Raw genomic sequence first — 26011 nt, 5'->3', positions numbered from 1 at the left:
AGTATTAACACGAAATTAAGTTAACTATCGATATATTCCGTTGTAGTCTATCAATGCTGTCACGTCTGCAGCTCTCATCATTATTTCTGGTTTCCTTGACCGGAATTCGTTATCTCTCTAATTCAGGTCGCCTTTATACGCCAACTTCAGAATGTTAAAATTTACAAATACGTAAGATAAGAGGGAGATTAAAGAGGCCCTCTTATTTTGCCATTGGATGTTAAGACTAAAAGGAAATAAACGTAATGTTCTTTTATGGAATTGAATTAGATTTCCTTGAAAAACTTTAAATTTAAATGTACATGAAACTCAGAATATCATTCTAAAATGGTTGACATAAACACATAAACACACATTGTTATTGCATTACTACACGCAGCAGTCTCGGACTGCGGGGTATAGGGCCCCGACAGGAGTCTCACTATTTCACTTAATTGACACTATTTCTAATGGGGTTTGATAAAATCTAACTGAAACATTATCAATATAACCTGAAATTAGAGTTAATACAGATATAATATTACGAATAGTTATAACACAAAGATGAAGTGGTAGCTTCATGAATGTTCCAGTGGACGCACAAAAGCCTTCAATTATATGTTGAAACATTTTAAGATTTTATCTTATGTTTCCTAATGCATATGTGTACCAAATTTTATTTACAGTCTACATGTCTCTACGAAACCAAAAGATATTATAAATACGCAATTAAAGTATATGACATATTACTGAATCATATTATGGCACTGCTAGTAGACTCAAAGTTAAAGAAAACACAAGTAGCTAACCACTCTCTAAGTTAACAGCAGCAGCCTCTACAGTTCTACGGAAAACTCACAGAGCTCTTCTGCGATGAGGGGGGGGAGAGCTCTTTTCTTCATAAACCTGTCAGCTTCATTTACGCGTGGTAATGGGGCCCCAGGGTGGGAACTTTTTTATATATAGTATTGCAATAACTTGTCAAACGACTAACAGAGGGCCCCAGTAAGGACTTTATAAAGTCAGTCTCATTTATTGAGCCCAATGGAGCATTCATGACATTCATGGCATTCATAGAGCCCTAATACACATTTACGCAATATAATGTTTGGACCCTATTTTTCATACTGTTGAAATATATTCTCACTAGTGCACAAACAAGACTTTATAATATTGTTAGTTTCATTCCAATAATGGGACCCCAAGACTACATTCACTGCTAGAGTCTACCGAACTCTGAAAACGGAACAAACTACAACAAGTAACTATCCAACACAACAGACATGTTTTATCTTACTTTCCATGTTATTCATTCGTTATTCAATATATATATTTAGAGAGGGCCTCGGCAGGGATTCCTGCCCTCCTGCCCTGGCCAGTCCGAGCCTGACACGCAGTGGCGTACACCGAAGTTTGTCAAAGGGATTCAAACTCCTAAGTTAATATTATTTCAAATGTTTTTAAAAATATCTTAATATAGTAAATGTTTATTTGCATAATATCTTGCTCAAGGGGTGTTAAAACCCTGAAACACCCCTTTGCGTACACCACTGACTATGCGGCTGTATTGCTAAACCTATGGTGAGAAGTTTGGTTTAAGCAGGCCAACATTTTGACATGGTTTCGCCTCACTAATGGTAAGAGCATACAGCTAATCGGCCGAGTTGAATTCCAACATTACTATAAGCATATTGGTCAAAGTAACAGCAGCCGATAAAGTTCAACGTCAATTCGGTTACCGTGAAGACTCCTTTGAAGACTGAAATGAAGTGATTATTAAAAAAAAAAAAAAAAAAAAAATCTTGTTAAGTTTAAAAACATAATGTTAAGTGCCAGATTCACAAGAGCTCTCCATTGACTTCTGTCTTCAGCCAACTGGACCCAGTATCTGCTTTTTGTATTCCTATTACTGCGAAATCCATCTTAATATTTTCGTCACATCTGTGCCTAGGTCCATCCAATTATCTTTTTTTCCGATTGGGCTTCCAGTTGAAATTTTGAAAGCGTTCCTACTTTCTTCTGTTTTGGGTACATGACCTGCCCACCTGTCTTCTAGACTTAATGAGCTTAAATGTTAGGTAAATGGTATAAACTGTACAGTTTCTCGTTATGAAGTTTCCGTCATTCCCCATTCTCGTCCCTTTTGGGTCCAAATATTTTCTTCGGATCTTTAATTTTCAAATGCTTTTAGTCTTCATTCTTCTCTCAAAGCAGGCGACCATGTTTCGGAACTGTATAGCACGACAAGCATTATTATCGCTATATATACTGTATGTTAAGCTACAAATACTTCGACAGAATTCGCGAAGACAAAAGAATTTGGAGTGAATAATAACATGAATTCCTTGTTTCCAGTCGACGTGTAATTTCTTTGTGATATGGTTCGTTCTGGTTAATGTTGATCCTAGATCTTTGAAAGTATCCTCTTTGTCGAAAGTGTTTATATTTTAACGTATCCATAATTTGCAGTATTATGGTCACGGTAAATTTCCATATATTTAGTTTTCTCTGCATTTACTTCTAATCCCATCTCCCTGCAATGCTTTAAATAAAACATTTGTATTTTTTTGTATTGACCTCATATCATCTAACATCAAATCAACATGATATAATCCTAATAGAATGTAGATGTTATAATGATATGAAAACGAGTCACTGCTAATCACAAAGACTAACACAATCCTATTGGATGATTGAGAGCAATGATTATTTCAGACGATTTTCCTTAAGGGAAATCTTTTAACATAAGCCGGATGCTGCAAAAATACTGATAACCATAGTTGAACATGATCAGAGATATGCTCCAGCGAGGATTTTTGTAGCTCCAGGTTGGGATGGAATTCATCTTCTCTCTCCCCCCCCCCTTCCCACTGAAATCTCTGCTTGAGACACATCCTATAATGGAATTTTATTTACTGAAATATGTTATAAGTAGCATAATGTTTTAGTAAAATAATGGAACTATTACTTTTCTTTAATTTACTTGGTCACAATTTCTTTCGCACCAAATATTATTAAACTGTTTATTCCTTAACCTAAGCAAGGTAAGCGTGTAGGCTCTTCATACTATTCTTATTACGTAATTTAGTGATTGTCAAATGAAAAAAAAAAAAACTATTTAAATACTAATATCCGAAAAATTTAGGAAAATGTTTATTTAAAAACAAAATTACTTCAGGAACTATCCTTACGTGTTCCTTCCCACATCACCCGGAATACCCACCTATTCCATCTTGCCCGTCCTAGGTTGGCTATCATACAGAGGTCTCTTTTTTATAGAATACCAAACTGTTATAATCAAGTAACAATTGATGTGGACATTTTTTTCGAGCTACCCAGTGTTTGAAAGAGCAATTAAACGAGTTTTGACGGAATAGTTTTACTTTTACACTCTTTTTTTCTATGTTGTTGTTATTGTTATTTTTTTCTTTCTTTTGTTAGCATGTCCCTGTGTAAAATGGCAAAGTTATGCTGTATCTGGGAATTTGTTCAATAAATAAATAAAATAAACAATAAAATAAGAGGTGTGGACCGTCTCACTGAAATTTCTCGCTCCCATTTATTACATTAAATCAAGTCATTCTGTAGTTAGTATTAAAACATCTATTTATGAAATAAGAACAAAATTATAAGTGTTTAGGGAAAATTTCAAAGAAAACTTAACCACATGACTAAACTACTCCTTTCCCATTTTTTAAAAAGAGAAATGGTTAAAAGAGTATAATTATAGGGTAATTAATGATTATTAATGATGTTTATTAATATACGTAACGATTGTCATCTATGGAAGTTCGAACATTGTCATGTAATTAGAGTAAGGAGTTAGGAAAAATGCTTTTTTTTTTCTTACGGCTTCTAATGAAGCTAAGAATTTGACACCTCACCCAGGCACGTAGCCAAGGGAAGGGGTCCGGACCCCCTCCCCTCCCTTCGAGACCAGAAATGAAAAAAAAATAAGGAAGGATGAAACAAAATGAAATGAGAAAATGAAGGATCAGCGTTAAAAATAAACTATAGGTAGCTTTTGGTTACTCTTTCTTATGAAGAGATTTGTATTACTTGCAATACATGGTGGCGAGGTAAGCGAGATATCCTGGAAGAGTCAGGGAATTTGAAATTTCTAGAAAAGTTACGGGATTCTCAGAATTTCTGCTACTAGTCAGAGAAATTTCAAGCTTCCGAAAGCATAGTGCCGTTGTATAACAGCGTGAACGTTTTTTTTAATCATAATTTTTTGCCCTCACATCCTTGCAGTATCAAACATGTTATTCCAAAAACAATTTTCTACTGCTCCTTTAACCTGTCATTTGGAACAGACAGTAGTTGAAGAAATAATAAAAACAAAAAATTATGTGGAAAGAAAGTTCTGTTAACATTTGATTCAACAGTGAAAGAAATGCAGATATTGTAAAATATTTTACAAGACATGATTGACTATGTACTTTTTATAATACTGATTATGTGCCTTTTATAATACTTGAGGTCATAATGAAAGGAAAATTGTTATATTTGAATAAACAAAGGAAGGACGTAAATATTGTATAATATTTTTCAATACGTTTTTTTTTTTATTTTTTTACTCGAGATTTCTTCATAGTTTGTTATTAAAATACTTACGAACATATCCTCATTTTATTGTCCTATCAAACCAATATATGTTGATAGTAAAGTAGTTTAGATTGATCGAGGTCCTGGGCCTTCAGAATTTCAGGTCACTGCCCCTCCCCCCCCCCGCCCTTTAAGAAATCCTGGCTAAACAAACCAATATATATTCCAGTAAAATAGTTTAGAATGATGGAGCCCCTGGTGTGATGACCACAGTATTTCATGTCACAGACCACTCCCCCCCTTCACGAAATCCTGGCTACGTGCCTGATCGTTACATGTAATTCCTGTAGTTTTTGGACTTAACTTATAGCAGACGTACAACTGAAAACGCATGTTTTATAATACTTTCCGTATAAGTGTTCCATCTATCGTACTTTCCGTATGAAACAACATAGCCGGTCAGGATCTCACATGCAAATGGACGCATATACGAGTATCATATAGCTGAGAAATGTAATATAAGTATGAACATGTGATATACGAAAAACTGTTAGATGTCAGCCATCCTGCAACGGCATGATATAACATCTAAGAGCAGTGCATATGTAGCATATGGATAACGTATGCTCCATACTGATTTCTGTAGTAAGCGAGAGGATTCTGTATATTTGTACAATATACCGCTGTCCGGAGAACGGATTTTTCTCAGTGTATGTTGAGCCAATTCCAGTCTGGGCTTTACAAATGAAATCGCGGGGACAATATTTAACATAACTTACACGCGTAACATACTTGTATGTATATTTATGTTTGGATGTTCTAACATTTTACTGAAACGGGCCCAAATCACATTTTCGTTTCATTATTATTGTTATTATTTTAATGTGGTGAATTTATTCCATGCCTCACTTATATATTCATGTTCGTAAGAAAGTTTTATCCTGAAGTCGGCCCCTTCCAACGAAGGAGAGCTTAAATGGGAGGGCAGTCGTCTTCCCCCTCACACACACAAGTTGTGCCTCTGCTTCACCCTTTCCTAAATCCATGTGTTTCGTGCCATTTCTCTTACTACAATTACCATCATTCAGCTGTACTCGCTACGTTTTGTTTATGATATTATTGACAAATTACCAAGAAACCTACGTAAAAGAAAATAGCTCCCCATCTATCAGTCGTCATTTTAGCCATTTTCTGTATTTCTTTATGTTTCGTATGTTCTCAGAGGGATCAAAATGAATTTAAAACAAAGTATATCTTACAAATATCTAAATAACATAGCACATAATGACGCAATTTCGTCTGAGGGCAGGGAAAATTTAGATAGGTTATCCCCTAGCCTCCTACTTGATTGCGAGCCTAATCCTGCCATAGGCCTATGTGTTGGATTTTCCAGTGTTTAAGCTCGGGTTTTATAGAAAAAAGTTTTAAATTTGCGTTGGTTAGTAATTTTTCAATATCGTTAAAAGTACAGCGAAAAAAAAGTTATAACAGCAAAAGTAAACTCAAATCAATAAATATGAACGTAAGTCAAAAGGCACTTTCCTGTCCTTACACTCGGGAATACAAAGGGCGCTAGCGTGTGTATCCATGCCTTGATATTACAACCGCTAGTTTTACAGGCCACAAACAGATGCTGGCTTATAATGAAAACTGTAAATATAGATTTGCTATTGACAACATACGACAAAATTTGAGAGTACAGAGCAATTTAATTTTATTAAAAGAAAACGAGACTTTACCTGGGTCAACTATTGGCAATGTGTTGACTGTTAGAAACTGTAACAATGATATAAGTAGTGGAAGCAGCCTCCAATCCATTGTTGATAATTACTGCTACTATCTGCTAAAAGAATATAGAAAAACAGAACATTAATAGATTGATCTTGTATTATAGTTTGAGAAAATTATTTTGTAAAGCACAAGCTAAATATATTTAAAATTACATGATACTTTTTGTTTAATATCTTGCAGTTATGCTCTTTGGGATGGAGAAAACGGTTCCAGGAATGAACTAGAGTGAGAGACCGAAGTTGTGGGGTAATTACCTTTCGGAGGAAATCAGTTTCTTTGGATGAACGTTAAACACTTAAACCAGATACGGAAGCAAGAACACTTACAGAAAAATATATATATCTCCTCCCCAGGAAAGGCTCACAGCCTATTCCCCGTAGTAGCAAAATGTCTGACTTCACCATTTATTTCAACAATATTGTTAGTGTTTACAAAAGAAATAATAATAATAATAATAATAATAATAATAATAATAATAATAATAATAATAATAATAATAATAATAATAATAATAAAAGCAAAAATATTTGCACAAATCTGTCTTCAACATGGGGGGACGGGTAAGATCTTCCCATAATGCTTATTTTTAAGCAATGTCCAAAATATTTATGAAGTTGAAAAGCAATGCTGTGAAGGATCAAGGGAACAGAGTTGCCTTTAACATTGGGAGGGGGGCAGATTTGAGGCTTATTCTAGGAGGGAAGGGAGATGAGAGTCATATTATGGTAGATGAATCTGATTTCTGAGGTGAACCTGTTGTGTATTATATATCAGCCGATGAAGGTGAAATAGCAGTCGGACACAAATCATTACCTTTCTCCCCCCAAAAAAAACACATTTCAAATCGGATTATTGAGGGACAACCCCTCTCAGTTCTAAGATTGGGGGACATGTCCCCCTGATTCCCCCGGGATTTGCGCTAGTGGTCAAAGATGAGACACATATCAGTCGATATATTAAATCGAACTTAACAAAATCACATACTTGAGGGTAAATTCTTATGCTTAGTTTTTGAGAAAATCGAGAAATACGATTATTTCTGGCGTTCAAAATAAGTTGTTCGTTGCCAATAATAGTTGATAGTTTGTTTTAATTTTCTTGAAATACCGGTATATTATTTACTTATTTTTTGAGTAATACAATTAAAGAATTATAGGATATATTATTATTTTATTATTGAAGAGTCTACATTCAAAAATATTTTAAGGTCTTTAATAATTGTTTTTATTCTTTGAAACTTATATATCTAAGTGTATTGATACCATGTGTGGAATATACAGTGACATTAGTATCATTTATAGTGAACGATTAAGTTTAAAGCAATTATAACATATAACAGGGAATCCAGATGTGTAAGTGCTGTCATTGCTACAACTTCTGTTGTAACTTTTATTTCACTTATATAAAAAAAAAAAAAAAAATACTTAGAAACAAATTAATACGTAAGACAATTTCTAGGTTGTAGCTCACTAAAACTTAATTTTGGGCACCAAATATTCACCGTTAATGCAGCCAGCCATCTATTGCCAGAATATATATTAGAATTCTGTCACCCAAAATTCTCCCAAATTCAAAATTTCGTGTGTTCATGTACAGCGGTTAAAGAAAAATGTGTTAAATTATATCAAATATTGACGCATACGCTCTTCGAGGTCGAATTTTATTCAAAAGTTGTTTATATTTATATCATGCTATAGATGGATGATCGTTCATGTCAAATAAAAACCGAAAAAGAAAATCTTCTGAAAACAATGTTTTTTGATGAGAATACACTGAAAAGATTAATTTTCTTGTGTATATGTGTGTTGTAAAATAATGAAACTAAAATTAAAATCATTGGGCACTCTTTCTAAAATTGAGGTTTCGGGAGCAATTATTTTTAGTCTTACGAGGGAACCTATCCAAGTGCAACTCTGACTTCGAGTCGAGACTATGGTCGTTGGATACCTTGTCCCAAAAGAACATAACACGAAAAGTGATACATCCTCGATCGCAACCGTTGCAGAGATATAAGCGTGAAAAGTTAGAAATTGAGCTCCATACTATACATTACAAAGTCAGCTTCCGGGTCAGATTTTTCGGAAACGGTCAGGTAAGGAACCTCAGCGAATACATATCAAATTAGTGTTGGGAGCCCACCACCTTTTGAATGAAAAAAAATGTTGCCCCCGGGGCACTCGCAGGGTCCCAGGCGGAGTCCAACTCAAAATTGGCAAATGGAACCGGGGGTCAAGTAGCATATTGTATGAAAGCTATTGTTAAATAAAAGAAGATAGAACAAATCTCAACTTAACGGATTTAGAAGAGTGGCCATATATTGTCTGATGTAGGTTGTATTGACATTTTGACCAGTTGCCCGTTTGCACAGGGTCATCATAGAGAGTTGAGATTTGTTCTATCTTCTTTTATTTAACAATAGCTTTCATACAATATGCTACTTGACCCCCGGTTCCATTTGCCAATTTTGAGTTGGACCCCGCCTGGGACCCTGCGAGTGCCCCGGGGGCAACATTTTTTTCATTCAAAAGGTGGTGGGCTCCCAACACTAATTTGATATGTATTCGCTGCGTTTCCTTACCTGACCGTTTCCGAAAAATCTGACCCGGAAGCTGACTTTGTAATGTATAGTATGGAGCTCAATTTCTAACTTTTCACGCTTATATCTCTGCAACGGTTGCGATCGAGGATGTATCACTTTTCGTGTTATGTTCTTTTGGGACAAGGTATCCAACGACCATAGTCTCGACTCGAAGTCAGAGTTGCACTTGGATAGGTTCCCTCGTTAGTGTCTTCATTTTACAACATACAAGGAAAAATATATTTTCTCTCTTGTCGTATTTAGTGTATTCTATTATTTTTCTGCTTTTAGTAGCGTTTTGTAAGCATCGTTTTGAAAAGTTCTTTTTACGGTTATTATTTATTTATTTATTTATTTATTAATACATTCAATAGTTTCCAATCAATTCTTTACTCTACCATCATTAATTTGAAAATAGTGCATGAGAAACAGCTCCTACGAATGCTCAAATTTGTTGATACGCAATCAGCAGAACGCCTACTTGTCTGCAACCAGCCACATTTCTTTGGATATTTGGGTTGTATAAGCAGCAGGCGATCGACCATTAATTTTAAATGATTAATTTTTGCAGTAATTAAAACGGTAAAAGTCACGGCGAAAATGATCTGAGAATGTTGTGTTTCCACCGTGTCTGTATAAAATATCAGAGTTCTAGTTAGAATGGAAGTGTGCGTGAAATTATTATGAATTTGTTTGGTTATTTATTTATGAACAACATAACAGGCCTAGGTCCAATTACACTATTCGTGTGTTACAGAGTAAATTTATAATACCATATTATAGTTCATACTACAGATGTCAATTTCTTTGCGTTCTTTACATATTTTCTTATAAGAAGAGCATAGTCTCTAGAATGGTGACTTCAATAATACGTTGGTTCTTGCTCTTTTTCTTTTCTTTTTTTCTTTTTCTTTCTTCAATAGAACAGGCCAGAGTTGTCAACACGAGTTTTAACTGCCGGGACATGAAAATTTAGTGTCACTATCAGATCCGTACAGTTGAACTCGTTTTATATTATTTTATGGAGAAAGATCAGATCTATCACATTTTCTTTGTTCGAGTGTAAGGATACAGAAGTTGTCTATTAATGTAAATATAATTCTCGTAAGATGGATAGGTTTCAGTTCTGTTGTATGCCAATTATCTGATAAATTTAAATTGTACTTTTTTCCAGTTGGTGTCGATATTGCTGTTGCCATGGGTTCCAGATCACAGCAGAGTATTCTAGTTTTGATCGGACATGGAGCAATACATTTTTGTTAGTATGGTGCTATTGTTCAACTCCCTTTTCCAGTTCTAATTTTGAACCCTAACTTTTTAACAAATTCGTTAACTATGTTCAGCACATGGTTATTAAATGTAAGTTTCGTATCAAACGTAACTCCAAGATCTTTGGTTGGATTTAGTTTATTTAATAAGATGTGATTTATTGAATAATTAAGCTCTACCTGCAAAATCTTACAATACCACATCTTTTATCCCATGTTACAAATTAAGGAGAATACAGTATCACAAACATTCGTAAACATACAAATTTTGGAGGCTTTTACAACAATAATAACAAAAGTGAGACAGACATGTTAACGCACACCGCAACTAGTTTAGAGTCAAACATTATGACTGTGATATGATATGTTTCTATCAGGTAGGAACAAAGTTACAAGGAAATGGAATTTTTACTGTCTTCAAAAAGTTTTATTTCGAAAAGTGCTTAAATAAGAATTGCATTCAATCATTCAGAGGATTTTCTATAAACGTAAAGATCATAACACCATTTACAGCAATTTGATATTTCAAACCGTTCCGAAGATGTGAGAAATAAGAATTAGAGATTGCTATACGAGATTGCTTAAAACACGTAGTTCTGGAAAATTGCTTTTTTTTTTTTTTTTTTTTTTTTTGTCTACTTCTATGACATTACAGCAACAATTTTTGGTAATTTTAATTACAAGTTCTTGCAATTACACAGTTTATAGCAGTGTTAACATCACCAACGTTAATCATATCTCTGGAAGGGGTTTATATATCAAATTGCTGTAAACGGTATTATGTTCTTTACGTTTAAAAATGAAATGAAAGCTTTCAGTTTTACGTCCCACGATTATGGCGGCTAGGCTAAAGGAGACAATGATGATGAGAAATGAAGGCAATGGTGGAATTAATAAAGTGGGATGAAACGGGAGAACTCAGAGAAAACCCACGAATACGGTGTTTGTCCACCACAAAGCCCACTTGGCGCGAGCTGGGATCAAACCAGCGACCCCACTCACCAGAGCTGAATGCTCTACCACTGAGCCACCTTGCCTCCCTGTTCTTCACGTTTATTGGACACCAGTTACGTGATTGGATGTGATACTTAATACTTTTCAAACACGTTTTTCGAAATAAAACCCAAAATTTTGAGGAAAGTAAAAATTTCAATTCCTTGTAATTTTGTTTCCATTTGTTACAAACATGTTATATGATAGTACTTAATAGTATTCGACACTAAAGTATTTCCAATGATCATTGACACATCAATCTCAGTTGTGTTCTTACTGGTATAGATGTCTGCAAAATTTGGATGTTTCTGACCCTGATTTAGAAATGTGATATTGGAAGTTTTTCGTTTAACTTGTAGATTGGAAATGTGTATTAATCTGACATCATCATCATCATCATAGGTATTCTGTCATTATTGGCAGGTCACTTGCCGCAACTGAAATGCTTCCATGCCCCCCGATTTTCCGCTAACCTCTTCGTCTTCAGGTAGATTTTTCTCTTTTGATATCGTCTATTAATTGTAGTCTCCTTCGTTCTGTCCCTCTCTTTCCTGCCACCATACCCTCTAGCAAGTCCCTCATGATAGATTTCTTTCTTAGCCAATGTCCCAACCAGTTTGTCTCTCCCTCTTCGTAATAATATGTAAAACTGTTCATTTCTCCCCCATCCTCTCATTCGTTTTACGCTCGACCCAGCCAAATCTCTCCATTCTTGTCCATACCCACATTTCGAAAGCTTCGAGTGTTTTTTTTTTTTCATTATTTTTCCGTGACATCCATTTTTTCTGACCCACATAGTATAATACTCGACAAGAAGCATTTTATGTGGCTTAGTTCCATTTAAAAAATACAATTTAAAGTTGTGTTGGCAACGGTGTTAATCATGTGATATTGGAGAATTTGTTAAACAACGTTTCACTTGTTGATTTTTGCGTGTTACATAATTTCATCAAACTCTATCCATTAGTTCAAAAATTGCTACAGCATTGCAACGCCCTGTATACTTTATATTACAGAGAGAAAAGTAATGAATTGTTGGTATTGGTCTTTCGATCGTAAATATTAAAAGAAGAAGAACAAGTACGGGGCGGGTCGAATGCATACTTTGGCTGTACATTACTGTAAGTACCTAATAGATCTGTAGTGTATCTCCCAAGAAAACACAAAGAAATATTGAGTCATGAAGACCAACGACCCTGCCGGAAATGTCACCTGTTTATCTTCTTTTCGCGTTGTAATCACTACCATTGGGTAAAATGTACCGGACATGTAAGAATTCTTGCAGCGAGAAACAACATCCGTTTTATGTTGTTCAAAAGAAGAAAAAAAAAACCTTTTAACAATCGCCTGGTCTCTTACCTTATTCTTATAGGTGATGTCGGTAATCTGTGCATGAACACAAATTCATCAAGAATAGAATAAAAAAAAAAGCTCTGGATAAAACCCGCTGGACAAAAAGTTTTGAAAAAAATTTTCGCTGATCTCTGTGTATGTTGGATGGTAGCCAATGCAATTGTGTGCACAGGAATGTACAGTTAAGAAACCTGACAAGTATTATGAAAGCAAAGCACTTCACATTTAACTTTTATACTGGTGTGCTGTACCTCAGGCAAGTAACCTGAAGAAAAATCAATATATGTAGACCATAACACAGTGTAGAAAGAACTTCATTAATTTATTCATACAACCCATGTTTAGATTATCAACATTACCAAATAATTCTTTCAATATAATTACTTCTTATTTTATAAGCATGATCTATGTAAAAAAAAAAAAAAAAAAAAAAAAAAAAAAAAAAAAAAAAAAACCTGCAAAAATAGTGTTTTGTGCTGTTCGCCTACTTTATTAAAATAATTACAATAATATCCTTAGTTTAACATTTACAGTTATGTCCTTCATGCTAAAATAATCATAACGACAAAGTTCGATACTGACGAACTCTGGACATTCTTGGATATCTCTTTAAAATGTGCTGTCCTGAGAATTTTGTTTTACAAAATAATAAAGATGTCGATCTGAGAATAAAATGAGCGTTCACATTACAGACCAGTGGCGGCTCTTGAAGGAAGTTTTACCTACAAAACCTACAACTTTATCATTACAAACTAAGGGGAAAAATGTATCTAATGGTCTAAGAAGACGAATAAAACAATTATTTGTACAAACATAATGTTACTAATATACAAAATCTTCTATTTTTAGTATTTATCAGAGAAGTGTTTCCTCCCTAATGAACTAATATTTTGCTCGCGTCCAGAGAATTGAAGTGACCATAGCAAGACTCTGCCATTCGACTTAATTTGCAAAGTGTTTGTCCATCTATCCATCTATCTATCTATCTGTCTGTCTCCTCCATGATAACTTATCAAATTCATCTGTTTTGGATGCAACTAGGTATATACCTTCTTCTAATCTTCGTACATAGCCATTGTCTGAGGTTGAAATCCGTTAAGATAAAGGCGGTAAAATGGGATAAAAAGAAAAAATCTATCGCATGTTACCAGTTTCTAAACTATATAATGTGATGCAAAACGATTTTTCAGTGTAACCTACAGTGGCGTATTTACGATTTTGTTTCGGGGAGGGATTTGTTAATTTTCGGGGGGGGGGGGACTTTGCCTGAAAATGTGAAAATTCTGCAAGATATTTCATATACTTTACTATAGTAAGTAAGATTTCGGAGGGCCTAAGCCCGGAAGCCCTCCTCCCTAAATACGCCACTGGTAACCTACATAAAAGTTAATCGGTTCTGATCCAATGCAATGTATAGCTTCTTTAAGTCCTCATAATTATTTCTATTCCTTATGGTTCAAAAATGGCCAAAGACAAAGATGTAAACAGGGGTAAGTTCGCCAAAACATTTAACTTTTCTTATTTAAACGATTATCATTACTAAGTATTCTGTCTTTCGGCAGGTACTGGGAGTAATGAGTTTTTTTCTTTTTCTTTTTCAATTTTAGATTTAAGCCTGGAAGTGTTTCTTCCATGTTTTTCGATCTTCAGTTTCCTCTTTTAACTCCTAATATTTTCTTCTCTGTCTTAAATCATCGATCAGTTGTGTTCTTCCGATTCCTCGTTTTCCTCCCATCTTTCCTTCTATGGCGTTATGAAGAAGACAGTTTCTTTTCGCAAGATGTGTCCAGTCCAATTGGCCTTCCTACGAAGGATGTTGGCTAGAAGTGTCCTCTTCTCTCCTATCCGTTTTAATGATTAAAAAAGATTTTCATCGACAATTTCTGTTACAGCTATTCGATTTTAACGCAATATGGCCACAATTATTCAATACTGACGGAAGAATGTTTATCTTCTACTTGAGGCTTTCCTGCCACCCTCATCGATTGGAGTAGAAATCTGTCAATTTTGTATATTTCAACAGATGTCTGTTTGTCATCAACTTTTCACATAGAAAGGAGTCACCTAGAGCCACCAAATGTTATGCACATAGATCTTCACCAAACCTAATCGCGTATAAAGTTTCTTTTTATTTTTGACACGAGGGGGATTCTAGGGGTCACACATTCTGTAAGTTCAAAAAGTAAAATACCAGAACCACTTAAAGCCCACACTACTCTACTATGTTGAAAATTGCATATTATTCAAACCGTGCGAAGAACGGGTACTTGCGTTATTGAAAAATATAATTGAAGAAAATACAGCACTTGGTTACTATCAATGAGTACATAAACTTAATCGATAACCATCCGGTTATTGGAAAGTCAATAAATAAGACAAAAAGTGGTTAATTAATTGTTTATATCTGAACTCACTATATGCTTAATGTACCAAATAATAGTTTTCAGGAAACTTCAAACAGTTTTCTATTCAATTAAAAAAAAAAAGAGCAAGTTTTAAATTTATGAACCAGCCTGGTGGCTGTATTTCCCTTAGAACCTATTTTAAAAGGGTCCTGGTTGACAGATAGTGGTACATCAAGACACGTTCGCTTTTAAGCAGAATTGTACCGACAAAGTGAGACATCTGATTAGTTTATTTCTGGTTGAAGGAAACTTATAATAATAAGTAAAGAATGTGATTTGATGGAATAAGGACAGTAAAAAGAATGGAAAAGTCCTGAGAAACCAATATAAATTTCACATGGTATAGAATCAACGTAAACGGAAGTTGTACGAGGAATGTACAACCAATTCTCCAATCGAGAATGGAATAGGCAATGGAGAACACTGACACAGACGATTAGCCAATCAAGATGATAGAAACGGATATCCTCAAAATGGCTCCTATGTCATTACTCATAAACTTCTATTTATTCCGTATGGAATTAAACCTGAGCGTACTAGAGGTCATTATAATCAATTCATAGATTCCAAAGATATTTTGGTTAGTTATATTAGATTAGAATACGAGTTAATAAGAATTAAAAAAATTGTGTGTCAACATTCTGTAAGTTTATAAATACAGAATATAAATTCTTGTAACTGATACAATAAAATTAAAGTATTTCTCCTGCTAGGTAAACAATTTTAAATGTGATAAAAATTAGTTATAAACCCATGATCAACACATGAATCATATACATATATTGCTTTTTCGATACATTATACTGTAAATTCCAGCATAATTCAAAAGTATCTAGAGTTCCACCCTTTCCTTAACATTTTAGTTCCTTTCTCTATACGGTTATATCACGCAGTGGCAAACCACTGTGACCAATGACAACTTATTTATGTGTTTCTTTGAATTCGTTGTTATACTGATTTAGTGTTAAAAACTGTTCTACTATTGCCATATTGCATTCTTTTTCGAATGAAGAGGCCGTAGACAATGTATTAAATAATTATTTAAAAAATGACCTTGCTGAGTGGGTATTATTCAAATCAGCGTGATACAAAAAAAAAAAAAAAAAAACTACGTATATCGTATTGCCACAAAATGCAGACTCATTAGAATCAATTGTCTGTTAGTTTGAGTCATATTTTGCTGAATTGCAGAATAAACTAAATATTAACTTTCACAGAAATAACATTAGACATGTTATTGTAAGAAACGGATGTAATTATTATAGCGTGATTCTTTGTGATCAAGCGAGCTGATGCGTGTTCTTTCTGCACGTGTGACTCCGGGTTTGACCCCAGCAGGTGTTGATCGAATCCTAGTTTAAATACCAGATCTCATCAGGTCCGTAGGTAGGTGGTGGCCAAGGGGCTGAGCCAATATTTGTAGGTTTCCTTAACAAAATTTCCCTCAACCGATACAAATTTTTACCTTTTCTTATCAAATTTTCCCTACTTTGTTGAGAGTTCAGTTTCTATTATAGAAGTTAATTATAGAGATTAATTTAGCTATATTAAAGGAAGTGTCAACCAAATTTTATTTTATTATTTGCTTTTATTTATTTATTTATTTATTCTTTCCTTGACTTTTTCACAAAAAAAAAAAAATACACACAATATACACGGCCAACAATGGGGGCAAATTATACTACTTTGAACATGCACACACAGACTATTGCCGTTGTATTGATTTATTTCTGAAGAACAAAGAAAAAATTAAGGATTTATATTGGTCAATCAGTTAGCCCGAGAATTTCCCTGGATTTTCAAGTTTTATAAAAAAAAAATCCCCTTTTACCCTTTTTTTGGCTAAATTTACCCATAACATTTCTCTATATTAGGGCAATTTCCCTCAAACTACCAACACGGGGCTGAGCCTCTCGGCGACCAGCTTCAGACTCCCCTTCTGAATTCTTCAGTTGTTCGTTGGTATGAACGTAAGGAGATATCATGTTAGCCCACCACCCTGAAAGTTATCTTGTCTAGTGTTCTGGCTACAAGCCTTGATCTCGTCTTATGTAGTGTCGGTATTGTAGAGGTGTTACACTCTAATCAGAATGATTGTCTCATAAGTGCCCTAGGAACACCAAGGTATTTCTGGGTTACATTAAAAACCAAGAGGTGTGGGCCTCAGAGGCCCCCATTGGGTATTTCTACTGTTAAATACTCGTATGCATCTAATACTTACGAAAGGCAACAAAACAAACTGGAAGAACTACCGCTGGAAAATATTCTTGAAATGAAATGAAATATCTAGTTTAACGTCGTACGATTATTCCCTTTAGGCTAAATGACATGGATAAGTAATAAAAATGAATGATTATGAAAGAGTTGGTGGAATGAGAATGTGCAAAAGAAAAACTCCAAGAAAATCCACGATTTTGTTCACCAAAAACACATGTCCTAGGATCGGACCAGAGATCCCTAGTAGGGATGGCCACAAAGACCCGGTTCCGGCGGAACCGGTTCCGCGAGGAATCGGTTCTCGGAGATCCGGTTTCAGAACCGGTTCTGGAACCGGTTCCGGGCCTGGATCCAAAAACCCGGTTCCAGAACCGGATCTTAGGGACCGGTTCCAGACCTGGATCCGAAAAACCGGGTCTTCTAGAACCGGATCCGTTCAGACCCGAAAACCGGTTCCACCAGGAACCGGTTCTGGCCATCCTTAATCCCTAACGCCAGAGCTGAGCTCTACTACTGAGGCACAGTGTCTCCTTACCAACATTTTTGTACTACAGCGGTTAACTATCGTGCGGATACTATACGATAACCACTTCCCCTGTTAAAGAGAAAAATTGATACCAACTTGTACACTAATCAAGATTTCCATTATGACAGTAGGAAGACGACAGACAGTACAGAGGATGGTTAATAAGGTATTGTCCGAAATTAAGATTAACTATTAACCTTTCATTTTTGTATGATTATAATATTGTCCAAAGATCAGACAGATACCACTCGATAACATCCGGCTGAACACACTTAAACGGATTACGTGTTGTTTGCCACGGTGTAGTTTGCCACGACTCGATTTTGGTTTTGTTTGCCACAGTATTGTTCTCTCTGGTTTATCTTATATCATAATTGTGAAGATTTATACAAAATCGATTCATAATCTGAGGGTTGCCAGATAACTATACTATAACAATCAAATATATTATATTTATAAACAGAATACTTACAATACAAACGGACCCAAACACGTTATTGGCTTACTAGTTCTACTTCATAACCATAGTTTTCAGTATTCATTAAAAATAGTTCTCCAAAGGGATTTTAGGAGTGTTTTAGTTTATTCTCAAAATTTAAATTATATCTGAATTTTCCATTTCTGACTTCGACCGTAAGCCATTTTAGTGGATTTATATTTTTGGTCGTTTAAAATTAGACAGCACTCGATTGCATATTAATTTTTTGAACCCTTTTAGGACTTCCCCTTTTTGAGGTAAATTTTAGATTTTCACTCAAACAGTATCGTAGGATCATGCTTCATATCTCGTTAAAAAAGAAGAAGAAGAAGAAGAAGAAGAAGAAAAGAGCATCCTTTAGAACTGTACCACTTGCTTGTTCCTATTATACACCAGAAATGGTAAAATTGGGATTTTTTTAAATCAAAATTTTTGCCACTATGGCCCGGGCCTGGGTTCACGTAGGGATCTGATTTTTTTAAATGTACACAATATGTGTGCAAAATTTCAATCTTGTATCTTGAAAACTAAGGGCGGAAAAAGTTTTTGAAAGTCTGAAAGTGACTCATTTTTTATACATACATACATTTTTAAAAAATTAGTGCGTCATTTCACCTAGTCATGGTTCAAACGCCATTTTCTTCAGTATAACAAGCTCTTTCCAACAGTACCACTCACATGTCCGTATCATACACCTGAACTGGAAAAATCGGGAAAAAACGAACTTTTTTTGACAAATAACCCCTTCTGATTAGTTGCGTCCCTCGAGCTCGGGCCCGGGCTCATGTAGGTATCTCAAAAAAAAAAAAAAAAAAAATGAGAAATACCCAGAGGTGCGCACAATCCGTGTGCAAAGTTTCAATCTGATATCTTGAAAACTAAAGGCGTGAAAAAATTTTGAAATTTGCCTTAATAAAAAAAAACACGCCCCTTCGCCCCCTTGGCGCTGCCAAGTTGACCATCCGGTTCCGAAACGCATCTGAGGTGTTCTTTGTTCCATCCTTAATTTGAAGAATAAGAAAATCCGGCTTAACATGTATTCTTAACAAGTAGAACATGTAACAGCAAGCCCGTAGCCAGCCTAATTTCTTAGAGGGGGCAGAAATGAATACTAAGGGGGAAATAACAAATATATCAAAGAATACCACAAACTTGTATATTTATTATTTGCAGAATCTGTAACAGCTAGTTTCATTTGTACATAATATCCTATATTGACAATATTACAGTACACAAATTCAAGATTAAGAAGATTAAAATTAAAAAAAAAAAAACAAAAAAAAACACGATGCTATACAATTGAGGTGCTTCGAGCAATATAGTGCTATGGTAAACGTAAGTGAGGAACGTCATTGTACATCGCATTTACACTAAACAAAAACTGATTTAACTGAACGTCAGAGTGAGTACACGTCCCATTAATCAGGATTATTTCATTTGCAGAAAACAAAATATTATAAATAAAATATTTTGACATAGATTTTTTTGTCACAACAAAACATTCCAATTAACTTTTATTGTATAATGATATAAATATATGTTCATTAAAACTGATTAATTGTGTTCCTATCTATATTTTTAAAAAACACTATTTGTTTGTTTGTTAAAATTTAGTATCTTTTTTGATCACCAGGGCTATATATATTGATCACCAGCGAAGCTTACAATTTAAAGTGGAATACGAACCACCACATTGCCCTCGAATTTCAATAATTCCACTGGTATCAAACCCGAGATCACGTTCAAACGCACGCGATCTATTTACTAGACCAGTGGTAAGGACTATTTTATAGTATTGTTTTGCAAATTATTAATTTCTCGTAAGCCTTTAACGCGACTTTTTTCCCTATTAACTCCTAAGAATGATGAAATAAAAGTACTGAGTCCAAAGCACTTGCATTTATTAATAGAAAAACCTTAAAAGAGAATATTATTATATATGTATAACCGAACGTAATTTTTTGTTTCAATTTTGTGTGCTTAATATAAGCTCTTTGCGAGGTACACTCATGTCCAAAATGATTGTCGCATATCTGTAATTGCCTTCTTGTGGGAATATAATTATATAATGATTTTGCAGGGTACTGTTACTACTGATACTATGTGTATAATCGGAAAACCTCTATTTGTGGTAAATTTTATAGGAAAAGAATTATAAATACGGAAATTAGAATGAGTAAAACAAAATTTTGCTAAATGGATAAGAAAGTTTCATTTTCGTTTTATTGTTCTTATTTACTGCTTTTTTGACATGAAATTTGCCACATAAATGTCATTGCCGATTATATACATACTAACATTATAAGAAATACCGGACGAATTCGTTATCCCTACAACAACATATTTATAGACATGCGACAATAATTTTGGACATGAGTGTACTTTCTTTCACATTGGTTAAAATTGAAGTATTTATTTTTTTAAACATCAGAACAAAATTGTATTGCAGCAACTTCAGATTATATCAATACGAAGTAGAAGTATATGTTTTATTCAACGTTTGCACTCAAATTTTCTACCTTCCAAAATAAGCGAGACGAGTTTATTTATTATATTCACAACTAGCAGCGTTCACCCCGCTTCGCTGCGGTCACCCCGGAACGCAATAAACTTTGTTACTTAGATAATTTTTACTTTTTCGCTTTCAAATTGCAGTAAATGTTAACATTATAGCGCCTGTCATTTATGTTAACCCGCCGAGTGACACGGTCATGCGGGTTGCATATAAATACGTTTATTTTTACCTATGATGAACTAATAACAAAGGATTTGTACGTATGGACACTTGAATGGTCAATTATCTCAAGACACTGGTAATTAAAAATTAAAGTGATATGATAAAAACCATCTAGAGTCCAAATCCTAATAACCCCCCAAAAATAAAAGAAATTGGTTCAGCCGTATTAGCGTGATGAGCTAACAAAGGATTTGTGCGTTCTCTTTTATAATATAGATTAAGTTGTGGACTATGATGCTGCTGTTTGAAAGTGCACCTGGTATTCTTGAGTGCTTGTCATGGTTGCAATAATAGGGTACGGTTTGAAATTTTTGAAGTGGGTGAAGGCAATGGAAGATGTTTGGTGTATCTACCAAGAAACATATCATTTTACAACGAAATGAGTAAAATTCCCAAAGTTGAATTGAATTTGGTAAATATAATTGCAAGAATTTCACTGATTTTGAGTGTTTGAAAATTAGGGGGCAAAAAATAATTAAGGGAGCAGTGACCCCTCTAGCCTCTCCCTGGCTATGGGCCTGTGTAACAGGAGATGATATTAAGAAATCCGTTAAAAGAGAAAATATAATTATAAGGCTATCAATTTACTAAGCTATTGTGATATTAATGACGTTTTGTATTCATTTATTTGGAACAATATTCTCTTTCAGCACCGAGTCTAATAAGACCCAGGGGCGGATCCAGGAAGGGGCGATCGGGGCAATCGCCCCCCACCCAGAAGAGGAAACTTTCTTATTTTATATATATAAATAAAACCCATCCCAAAGTTTGAAGCCCTTAAAAGCAGCAGTATGACAACCCTCCGCCCCCCCAGAAGTCAGTCCTGGATCCGCCCCTGATAAGACCTCTCTCGTTCCAAAGAGGTATAAAATGCCTGAATGATTTCAAAAGAAATTTCCACATATACAGTTAAAATATTGTTATTTTCAGCAGCTACAATTGATATAAAGGATCCTAACTACAGTAATTACCCTGCAAGAATCCTCAATAGAACTTTCTAGCATAATAATGTGCAGTAAATATCCACGGAACTTGTTTTAAATATAGCCTTTACTCCTCTTAAAATTAATGAAAGATAAAACATGCAAGGTAGAAGTAGTTTTGTTTGTCCCGTGGATATAAAATCAACTTGTAGCAAGAGGTACCGTTATATCAAACTCTTTTCCGTGGTCTTAATTAAATTTTCTGTTAGTAAATCGCGCCTGCACGAGGAAGTCTATTGCGATGTACATATGTAGTTATTTCTCTTTATTTATAAGACAGAGATATAAACATTTATGTTTTTCATCTCGTCGGCAACGCTTTGACTTGTCAGTAACTTTTTTTTAATGCTTCAAGTACATCTTACGGACAAAGATAAACAGAAATTTAAATAAATCACTTCATAGTTGTCTTCTTTTAACACTGTTGCCAGCTACATAAAGCAAATAATTCTGAATACTTGAACGGAAAATACTTTCTTCACTTGCAGAAAGTAAAACAGATGTTTTAAAAAATGAAATGAAATATTTCAGTTTAACCTTCCATGGATTTTTGTCCTTTAGGCTAAAAGAGACGATGATTAAGGCAAATTAATGATGATGAAAGAATTGGTGGAATGAGAAAGTGGGAGGAAATGGGAGTACCCGAAAAAGCCATGGACACGATGTTGTCCACCACACACTTGTTTGGCCGGGGATCTAACCAGGGACCCCAAGTGCTAGAGGTAAGAGTCCTATCACTGAGCCACCGTGCCCCCTTAAAACAGATGTAGATCAGTGACGGTAGGCCTACTAAAGAATGAAAATAGGAATAACTTGTTCCTGTACTGTGCAGTCGCCCCTTGTCGGTCTGAGAGCTCAGATGATGTGTGAGTAATTGACGTGTTTGGGGATGTCAGATCCGACAAGTTGCGCCCAGGATTTCGTAAATATAGAACTTAACAAAATATGAGGTACGGGATCCAACCTGGGTTGCATTTAAATGAAATCCAACACGTACAAAAGAAACAGACTGTGATGTTAAAGGGGGTGAAAAGGGGCAAGAAGGGAGTAACTTTCGGGATAGGTTAATCTACTCGCACTTACTTGCAGGTCTGATCGTTGTCCTCTCCACGATTCCTCCAACGGGCCGACGTCCGTCCATCCCTCTGTTTGGCTGGCTGGTCGTTCAAGTAACCAAAGTTAAGAGTCGGGGAAACCCGGACTGAGTAACCAACTTCGCGAAGACCGCAACTTTAGACAAACTTATAACTTCTTCTTAAAAAGCAATACATCGTCGTTGAATCAAAGGTGCTCTCTAAGATAGAGCAAGGCTATCAATCGTCAATTTCAAATGTAGCTAGCGGTCTACCTTCTATCTCGTCCCTCGCTCCATGTCGACTGTCCCTTCCAATAGTCTCTCAATCCATTTTGTCTGGAGTTCTTTCCGGGTTCATATCCTCGGTTATTCACTCTGCTTTGCGTTTCGATGGAAAAAGTGCATGCTCGTAGATTAACCAAGGTAAGGTGATGATAGGAATGCGGACGGGGAAGCAATCTGTTATTTTATTAACTGAAAAATTTACAACGTAAGAAATGAATGACAGACAGCAAAGGCAAATGAACTTAGAAAAACAAGTCGATAGGTGATTTAATTTGAAACGAATGATGATGCTTTTGACTGAAATGTTCTTTTGAAATAAAATGTTCCATTGTTCAAAATAAGAAACTTTTTCATATGTCCAAATACACATATCTTCACATCCCCCCCCTGAAATCAAAGTCCCGAATGAAAACATTTCGGAGACAAACAAAAAAAAATCACTTTTTAGAATTTCTGTTTAAAAAAAAAAACTTAAGCATCTTTGTAGTTTCATTCAGTCTTCATGATAAAAACACAGCAGCAAATATAGTCTGGAAAGAATCATATGATAAGAAATGATGAGTACAGCAAAAATGTTCACACACTAACACAGTTGATAGCAGAACAGTCAATGCCAAATGACGTAAGCACAGCAAGGTCGATGTTGTAAACACAGCATCACTAAGCACAAATGTAGGTCTGGAAATCTCAGGTACAATGTCCTTACACATCACATAACTGGAAAGTTCATACAGTACAAGTAGATTATAGGAGTAGGGTAGACAGGTATGTAGCAGTAACATCACAAGATTTAGGGAATACAATCAATGACTGCCCAAAACACGTAAGATATGAGAATAGGGACAATAATTGGATAAAATAATGGAATGAATAAAATTGACGAAAAATCAGGGGAAAAAAAGCAAAATTAATAACTAAACCATAATTCATACGTATATATCTATATATAGTAAATAAAAACTCCAATTCCAATAAAATTGTAACTCTATAATCAAAATAATCATTACGCGGTAGAAGAAAAATTAATCTAGCTACCCATAGAAAGAACAGATAAAACAACACAAAAGAATGTTGATTTCAGGTTTTAGAAAAACGAATTGTGGAGAATTTAGTTCCACAATGACCGACGTATTGGCAGAGTTATAGCCCTCTGCACTGGCTATTAAAAACCTCAAAAGAAATCAACATGACAGACTATCACCAAACATATTCCTAAATCCCTAACTAATTATGCGCTAAAAGAAAAGAAACTTCTTTCTTCTTATATGAAAGTAAAAGTACGTATACCCACAGGAAAATGTGGAATCAAGTCAAATCTACAAATATACAAAAGTATATATCAAATAAGTACAAATCTTCGTCATGAATAAATCCCAAGTCATCTTCATGATGAAATACGCAAGTTTACTATATACACTGCAGACGATGAAAAATTGATCATTCCAAAAGATCACTAAAATCACACAAGAGGTTATAACAGTGTATATTCCTTTGAAAAGAATACATTGACTGGGTATATTCCCAATAACTAATAACAAATCGTAGGATCAAATCAAAAATCCAGGGAAAGAAAAAAAAACTGCATTCTTCTTTACATCCACATTTGGGTTATAAAATGCATCTTGAAAAATGCAAAAAACGTAAGGATTCCTTCTTCATCACTATCATAACATAGATAGTATACAAATATCAATTCATAGTTGCGTCTATCTCCCTAGTTTTCTTCTGCAAAACATAATGTATCAATAAGATGTTGATTAGATGACCAAGAAAAAGAACGTGTTCTACAAAGTTAACCAACAGTTCTAAGTGACTGAAAAAAAATGATGTCTATATGAGTACTCCTTTTTCTCCTTATCTTCGTTGTAATTGTTATTGCCGGCAAGACTTAGAAATACAAACAAACCAAAACAAATTCCATAATGACATGGCCAGTGTCAAAACAAAATTCGTCACTAACTTCACAGATGTTCCTAATCCATCAAATCTTCCTTTGAGAACCGTCTTTTTTTTTCTTTTTTTTTTTAAAAAAAAACTTCATTGCAGAGAAACAGCTTCCACTTCTTTTCCTTCTTCCAAGGGAAAATACACAGGTAAAAGACGCTGATAGAGATCCCAATTCTCCTTGTCGAAAATACACAATACAATACGGTCTACGTTGTCCACATGATCCTCTAAAAATTTTCGTGTACTCAACAATGCAATTCTAGCAGCAGGTTCCTTAGGGAAATGAAATGCACCAGCAGCGATGCAAGGAAAAGCCACAGTTGAAAACTGATTTTTCAACACAAAATCAAAACAATTGTTATAACAATTCTCCAAAGTCTTCTTGTTCGCATCTCTGGGACCACACGTCAATAATACATGATCAGCGGGGAGATTATAGCCTGGAGCAATCTTCACTTGTCCTGGTTTTAAAGAACGTATTTTCTCGCAGTCTTTACGAAATTCTTCTCCTGCAGCTTCTTGGATACTTCTATCTGCTCCTCCTAATGGAATAAGTAATTCATTCGTGGGATTGACAACGGCGTCAGCTTTAATCATAGCGATATCTCCTCGAAAAACACTGATTTTCTTGTTGATTGCAGAATTGGCACCAAACTTCGGTTTCAAACTGGAACAATTCTTCCCTGTTTCAGCCCAAGTAGGTAATTGGTTGGCAATCACAACCTCACGAAGATTCACAGATGGAATATCTTCTTCTTTTTCTATCATGTTTACCGAAGGATTAAAAATAATTTCATAGTGTTCTTCTTTTTCTTTCTCTCTCTTATTTCTTCCTTCCTGTTCTTCGG

The 26011-nt window shown here is 34.9% G+C and overlaps 1 protein-coding gene across 2 annotated transcripts in view; it reads right to left on the bottom strand.

Annotated features, from left to right (window-relative positions):
* Window positions 1–26011, bottom strand: part of LOC145668342 (uncharacterized) — a 97967-nt gene that overhangs the window by 21705 nt on the left and 50251 nt on the right. The window contains exon 2 of one of the 2 annotated variants that reach the window (XM_081736101.1): window positions 6267–6370. In XM_081736101.1, coding sequence (XP_081592227.1) covers window positions 6267–6345 — 79 coding nt within the window. In that variant the 5' untranslated portion in view covers window positions 6346–6370. The remainder of the gene's footprint in view (window positions 1–6266; window positions 6371–26011) is intronic. The other variant, XM_081736102.1, reaches the window with a different exon arrangement.

The sequence above is a fragment of the Thermobia domestica genome, chromosome 13 (genome assembly GCF_964235325.1).
Source record: "Thermobia domestica chromosome 13, izTheDome1.hap1.1, whole genome shotgun sequence".
Lineage (NCBI taxonomy): Eukaryota > Metazoa > Arthropoda > Insecta > Zygentoma > Lepismatidae > Thermobia > Thermobia domestica.
This window is presented reverse-complemented; position numbering and strand designations above follow the sequence as displayed.